This window comes from Arachis hypogaea, chromosome 18 (assembly GCF_003086295.3).
Source record: "Arachis hypogaea cultivar Tifrunner chromosome 18, arahy.Tifrunner.gnm2.J5K5, whole genome shotgun sequence".
NCBI lineage: Eukaryota > Viridiplantae > Streptophyta > Magnoliopsida > Fabales > Fabaceae > Arachis > Arachis hypogaea.
In genome coordinates, this window is record NC_092053.1 from 95,309,923 (window position 1) to 95,317,596 (window position 7,674).

At 37.1% G+C, this 7,674-nt stretch overlaps 1 protein-coding gene across 1 annotated transcript in view; it reads left to right on the forward strand.

Annotated features, from left to right (window-relative positions):
- Positions 1-2,755, forward strand: part of LOC112770171 (uncharacterized) — an 82,709-nt gene extending 79,954 nt beyond the window's left edge. The window contains exon 4 of the mRNA XM_025814580.1: positions 2,554-2,755. Within this exon, the coding sequence (XP_025670365.1) occupies positions 2,554-2,755 (202 nt within the window). The remainder of the gene's footprint in view (positions 1-2,553) is intronic.
- The last annotated feature ends 4,919 nt before the right edge of the window (positions 2,756-7,674 follow it).

The following is a 7,674-nucleotide window of genomic DNA, read 5'->3' on the forward strand; positions in this document are numbered from 1 at the left end:
AGATGGACAAGAACTCCATACTTGGCACACCATGGTCCGAAGAAGATTGTTGTACTTTGATCGGGATAAAGTGAAGGAGACTTTCAAATTGCCTCCACAAAATGACGACCCTAAATCCTTTAATAGGAGGGTGGTAGCTAATCCCTTGTGAATTCTACAAATTTGCAAATAAGACTTCCACTCAGACCAAGCTAGCCTTCCCAAACATCATCTCTCGCCTGTGTAGTGATGCAGGAGTCCTATTTGACAGAGACACATGCATCCCAGTGGAAGCTCCAACCACCAAAGAAGTGATGGAGAGCTCAGAGGCTCAGCGCCATAGAGGGTTCAACAACCAGAGGATCAGCCTAAGAGGAAGACACCTGAGCCAACCCAAGAGCAGAATAATCCTCCAGTTGAATATTGGACTCAACTGGCAGCTTCAGTTGAACAACTGCAAGCCACTATGGATCAATTGAGAAAGGAGCAAAAAAACCAGTCTTGCATGCTACAAAAGTTGGTTGAAGAATACAAAAGGCAGGGGCGTGGAGAAGAAGAGTTGAAGCGCCAAAAGGTGGCTCCGGAAGAAAGCAATGACCACCAAGATTAAGGTGGTTGAGTTTCAATCCTATTCTATGCCTATTCTAATTCCTATTTCTTATATTTGAGTTACATGATCACTAGTAGAATTTTATTTTTCTTTTTTTATTTATTTACTTTCTAGTAGCTAATTTTCCTTTATGTCAATTGAGTATGAGATATTCCACTTGTCATTCCATTAAATTTAAATAAAATGTCTTTGTCTTTCAAAAAGAAGTAGTAAAATCCAAAATTTCTTGAGTTAATTGTACAGTATTCATTCTAATCCAAAAGTGGTGGCCTTGCATTTACTATCTGAATGCATGAATTCACTGTGCATAATTGTCTTGAGGTTGAGGGTGTTGGCTCTTAGAAGAACAATGAATCTAGAAAAATATTATTGGCTCTCAGAAAAATCCAAATTATTTATATTCTTGAAGCAAAAGAAATAGCATTCCTATTCAAAAGAGAGAGAGAGAGAGAGAGAGTGAGAGAGAGAGAGTGCTCATAAAAGAAAATTCAAAAGAGCAAGGATCCAAGGCTTTGAGCATCAATGGTTAGGAGGGACAAAGCTCAATTAAGTTGCCATCCCTAACTAAATACTTGTGGTGTGAAGGTGTCAAGTGAAAAGCTTGAGACTGGGCAGTTAAACTCGTGATCCAAAGCAAAAGAGTACGCTTAATAACTCTGGGTACCACTGACTGGAAATTAAGCAAAGCTAAATTCGAATCTAAAGGGTTCCCCCAGTTAAGTGCCTGTGGCGTTTATGTATCCGGTGGTAATATGGGAAAACAAAATGCTTAGGGTCACGACTAGGCTCCACAAGGTGCAAAGCACCAAAGAGGAAGTTGCGTTCAAGAATTGAGAAGAAATTAAAGAAGAGAACCACTAAATATTATCTAGACTCTAACTCTGAGAGATGCCAATGCCTCTGAACTTCAAAGAGAAGTGGGATGCCAAAACTGTTCAGAAGTAAAGAACTATTAGCCCCACTCAGTGATTAGAACTGAGCTTCACTGAAAACTCTTAGACTCGTTGTATTTTTTTCTTCTTTTTTTATCCTACTTATTTTTGGTTGCTTGAGGACAAGCAATAGTTTAAGTTTGGTGTTCTGATGAGTGGATATTTTATACGCTTTTTGGCATCAATTTCTTAGTATTTTCAGAATGTTTTGTTGCATTTTAGTAAGTTTTAATGCGAAATTTACTTCTTTGGATATTACTTTGAGTTTTTATGTTTTTCTATGAATTTAGGTGAATTTTGGGTGAATCTGGTGAAGTTCTGGCAAAGTCTGATTCAGAGGCAAGGAAAGCAGAGCAGATGCTGTCAGATTCTGACCTCTATGTATTCAAATGAGCATTTTTGGAGCTACAAAGGTCCAAATGATGCACTCTCAATGGCTTTGGAAATCTAACTTCTAGAGATTTCCAAAAATATATAATTTGTTATGCTCTTCTTCAGATTGGACAGCCCAAAATGCGTTAAACTCCCAAACTACCCCCTATGGGGCGTTCAACGCCCCAATAGGACCAAGGCTGGCATTGAACGCCCAAACCTGGCGTTCAATGCCACAAAGGGAGCAAGGAAGCAGCAATCATACCCCCTAGTGGTCATGCGATGCCCACTTCTTCAAGTTGGACACTAAGCTCTACTCAAATATTCACTAAGTGGGCCCAAAAGTTGATTTTCGCACCGTTACCTTAGTTTAGTTCAATTTTGTAATTTCTAATTACTATTAATGTCTCTTTAGGTTTAGGTTATGATAAATAGAAAAGGGATCATCATTTTTTAGAGCCCTCCTTTACCACTTTCGAATATTTCAGTTATTTCTCTGTACAGTATGAGCAACTAAACCTCCTATGTTAAGGTTAGGAGCTCTGCTGATTCCTATGAATTAATAAAAGTACTTTTCCATTTCAATTAATGTGTGATTCTATTCTATGATGCATTGTCGTTATTCATCCTTATGAATCTTGATTCTACATGATTTCTTAGGAGTCTTGACCCGGATAGTATTGAGCTAGAGCTTGAGGATGCATCACAGGTTCCAACAGAAGTATCTGAATTAATTGGGTATGTGACATATAACCCCGTTAGTCAGGGGCCATTAATTGAGGTTCCTGTGGCTCTAAGGGCTAGAACCATAAGAGCAACAATCTCTAATCCGAAAGATCCGACCTTGTTTGTGGTGTTTTGAGTAGGATCAGTAGAGAGATTGACTGGCACGCGCTTCACCCTCTCCCAGATTGATCTAGTCCGTTCGGATGTTCGTTCTGGACTTGAGGAGATTAATGACCACAATCCATGGCTTAATCACTTACAACATTTCCATTCAAGGAATAATTCATTGTTGAGGTAGAGAGTACGACGTGTTAATTCAGAAGAAGAAGTACCTCTGAAGCCTTAACTGATGTCTCATCACTGAGCCTACCATATCCATTTACCGCTTTTGTTATTGTTGCTTATGCGCCTACACAATCAAACTTACCTTCCTATTCACCTAACTAAGATCTAGGATAACCACAGCTTGCTTAATCCGGCAATTCTCGTGGGATTCGACCCTCACTCACCTGAGATATTACTTGGACGACCCGGTGCACTTGCCAGTTCAGTTGTGGGAAATTCAATTTTCCACACCAATTTCCATTTGCATGCAATTTACTTTCTTCACTCCTTCTCCAAATTTCTGCTACTCTAATTTGGGATAAATGAAAAAATGTTCTCTGATAATCACTACTGTGAATTAAAGGCTAAAACTATTTTTTGGGGAAAAAGCTCTTGCTCGAGGGTTTAGATTCAAGTTTACCTTTGAAACCTTTTTTTGCTGATCTGAGGCATTCGGTCAAGCAAAAGGGGTCTATTCCAAATTTCCTAATTTGGGGGTTAATGGAAGAAAGTGAAATGTCACTTCTGGGAAGCACACAGCTCGAAGAGTTGCCTTAGAAGAAAGAAACTCAGCAACTGAGAAGTGATACAAAAAGAAAATTTTCATCTTTCTGAAGATAAGGAGAGAGAACCAGTGTTTGGATATTGTTTTAAAGAGCTTTTCTGTAAAGAGTTCATCAACTTTCGACAATGTTTTCTAAGTTAAAGAAGCATTCTGCTAAGATGAAGAACTCAATCAGAGTCAGCTGAATCCGGTTCAACTTATAGCAACAGAGTCTGTTGAAGCGTTAATCTCCTTCATGTTTTACAGTTTGTAATTTATTTTCAATGTATATCTCTCTGTAATTTCTTGAGAGGTAAAAGACAGAAAGAGAGAAATCAAGAAAAAGCCGATGAGTGATAAAAGGCTGAGTGAAACACATGAGAGAAAAGCCTAGAGTGATTTCAGATTTCTTTAGGTTGTTTCAAAAGTCTTGTGTCTTATACCTATGAGGTACCCCTTTCTAAGTTGGGTTAGCACTTAGAGTGAAGAGTTAGGTATTAGCATAACCAAGTCAAGTTAGTTGAGAACTTGAGAGAAAAGGATTGTGTGAATCCTATGTAATTGGTGTATGTAATACTTTAACTATGTGAAATTTTCACCACAATTGTGGTGGAGACTGGATGTAGGTTGCATTGCACAAGGCAACTGAGCCAGGATACATGCCTATGTCATTCTTCTTCCGTTTCTTTTATTTTTGTTTTTTGATATTTATGAGACAAAACAGAATTGTTTCATAAAATTTCCACTGCACAGTTCAAACAGATTCTAATTAAAAGTTTGTAAGTGAAGGCTTAATTCATTAAAGTAAAAGAAGGCCATAGATTCAACTCCCTTCTCTAAGCCTTCTACAACCTTCAAAAACAACATGAAGATAAAGAAGATTAAAGCAAATATTCACAAAAGCGAGGAAGAGTAGAATCAGTTAAAAGATAGAGAATTGAAACCAAAACCATTGCACCAACGTGTTCAAAATAACCTACCAAAGCATAGGTCAAGATTGGGTATAAGCAAACGATAGGAGTAGCAAGAAGCAACAAAGGATGCAGGATCAAAATAACCAAAAGACAACAATGACATAGAGAGGACAAAGATGACATTCTTACAAGCCTCTAATGGTGCCACAATTCGTACAAATAGGTGCGCTTCTATTTATACAATTGTGATCCTACCATAGGACACTTGCTCCATATTTCACAGGTTAACCTAAAGCTCTGATACCACTCTGTCACAGCCCAAAATGAGCCATGACTGCGCTCAGAAAAAATAGTCTCCTAGCAAGCCTAATAAATTCAAATATAAGATAAATAAAAAGGTTACACATTTTTTTTTTGATAAATTTACACTTTCTAGTATGAATAATTACATATTTTAAACAAAAATAAAATAAATATAGATGGATCCTGCCTGTGACATATGGAGCAGATTATGTCTAAGAACTCAACAAAGAATAGATACTCATTGCATATCATTACTCTTAAATGGAAAGACTCACATAATCAAATATTTATTTCTAAAAAATATTTTTAGAAAAACGGGGTAAGTTTTTCAACTTAGTGACTAAACAATACATCTATAATCGACATGAGACTATATAAATATTATTATTAAAGTAATTTTAATTAGAAAATAGTAGTTAATAATAATAAGTGAAGCAATAAGAGAGTTCTCATACATAAATCAAATCAAAAGTCCATACTTGGGAGGCTCCACCTCTCTGGGTAGCCCTTTCCTCTCGTGTGTCCGTACGGAATAATAGATCTAACGTGTGGCCTACACATTAGGCTAGCAACGTCCCTGCTAGCTGAGGTCTGAGCCAAATGCATCTAGGTTAATGTCATAACTGCCGTTAACTACGGTTTTATAATACGAGCCTCACAAACTAATTCAAAACATATAATTTTAAATATAATAAATCTCTTATTTTTCAAATATATAAAGTATCGAATCAAATCGAATTAGATAATACTTTCTCATCAGAAATCTTTTTCAATCATAAGAACATATTTCACAATTTTAAAGTGAGTGCTAACAAATACTTCAAAAGTATATATTCGAGTAAAATCAAATATTCTAAAATAATATAAAGCTTTATCAAATATATATATATATATTCTCATGTAAAATTTTTAAGGTATAAGCTTCATAAAAATAATTATTCAACAACTATAATAAATCAATTATTCTAATCAAATCAAAGTTCTTCAACAATAGTTTTATAAATATAATTAAAAATTTAGAATGGTATAAACTGATAGGTTAACGGTTATAAATGAAAAGCTTACTCACAGCGTGGTCCTAAGGGACCGAAAAGACCAAACCCGGGTACAGAATTAAAATGTGAGAAAGGTTGAAATAGAATGGAATGAAAGAATGTAGAATTTGGACCGAGCCAGTGGCAGCAACTTCAATTCAAATAGCAGCAACGACTACGTCACGGATATAATCTCGAAAACAACAGCATCATCGCTACCACTTTTATCCCGTAACAGACAATAGCAAAAGCAAATTAATTAAGAAAGACAACACAAAAATGGAGCGAGACAGTAAGGTAGATAAAAGCAGAAAAGGAGTATAAAGAAATGTCAATTACAAGTAGAATGGGGTTTGTTTTACCAAGGTAAAGGTATAGCATTGGTGGCTCTTGGCAGCAAAAAATTCGACGGCTCTGGCGGCAACATTCATGGCTCCAGAGACTCCGGGAACCAGTGGAGAACTAAAAGCAGAAGCATAACAGAACAATCCCTTCTCCAGTGACCTCCTCCACCTGCAACGAACGCAACCGCAATGACAGTCGAAGAACAGAAGGCTGGCTCTGTCTCGTGGTGATGGAAGGCAGCATCTCAGTGACGAGCTCCAGCAGAGCCCCCCTTTCTCTCTCCCATTCGCGCCCTCCTTCTCTGCTCTGTTTTGCGACGACGATGGCATCAACCGGGACGGCGATGGTCTGGATCAACAGCAGCAGCGGCAACGGGCACAGCGACGACGACAGGACTCCCTCCTTCCTCTTCTCTGTCGCGTGCTTTCCTCTTTCTCCATGGAAGGTCTACTATCTCACTCTCATCTCTCTCGTGTGTCTCTTCTTTTCTCTGGGATGGCAAAAGCGGCACTCAGCCCTGCCGGCGTTGTCTCTTCCCTCTTCTCCCTTTTCTTCTTCCTTTCTTCTTCAATCACTCCCCCTCTGATTTCTGTTCTCCTTCTTTTCTCTCTTTCTTTCTCCTGTTTGTGGGTGTATGTGTTGTAATAAAATTAGGACAAAATTAGGGATTTTGGATTAAGGTTAAGGTTGGAAAAAGAAGGGTAAGGATAGTTTAGGGATTTCGATAAAATTAGAGGGTAGGGTAGTAATAAAAAAAGAAGCTTTCAAACAAAATTTCACCAGATTTTTCACAGATGACTAAGCAGTCCAATCATCTAAAAGTAACCAAATATCCTAGATCACATAATTAGCTAATGCTTAGCAAGTTATGTTTCAAACCTTCAACAAAAAAACATCATTTATGAAGGATGAGAAATTTTTACCCACTTTACCTATTGCCACTATCTTTCCTTTTCCATTGTCACCGTTATAAACCCTCTATCATACTCATTTAGCTTGATGAAGAATGTAGACTTTTCGGTCATATGCCTAGAGCATCCGCTATCCAAATACCACATGTTGTCCTTTTTTTTTTTTGGATGCTAGCCAAACCTACAAAAATTCTTAAGTGACCTTAGGTATCCAAATATTTTTGCATCCTTTAATGTCAAACCATCTCTTTTTCCCAAGACCATTGTAGTTGCCAATTATTTTGTATATTTTATCTCCAATCATTTTTTCACTTATGAAATATTGAATAGGAAAATGCCCATTCTGATTGCATAAATGACAAAATCTTTTAGGTTGCTGTTTTTTCAGATTTGCTGGGTTTTGAAATTTTATGTCATCCAAAGTGGAGGTCATAATTGAAAAAGGAGATTTTTCAATAAACATTTCAGATTTCTTATGAAAACCCAAACCAGCTTTACCATAAAGAAGTTTTTGACTAGCCAAGAGTTGATTCAGATTTTCAGAACTTTAAGCAATATTGGCTAGGTCCTCTTTTAGGCTTTTTACATCTTTGTGCAACCTTTCATTTTCTTCAAAACAGTTTAAATATGCAATCACAGAATGCTAATTCTCACAGCCCTTAATTTCAACCTAAAACCGC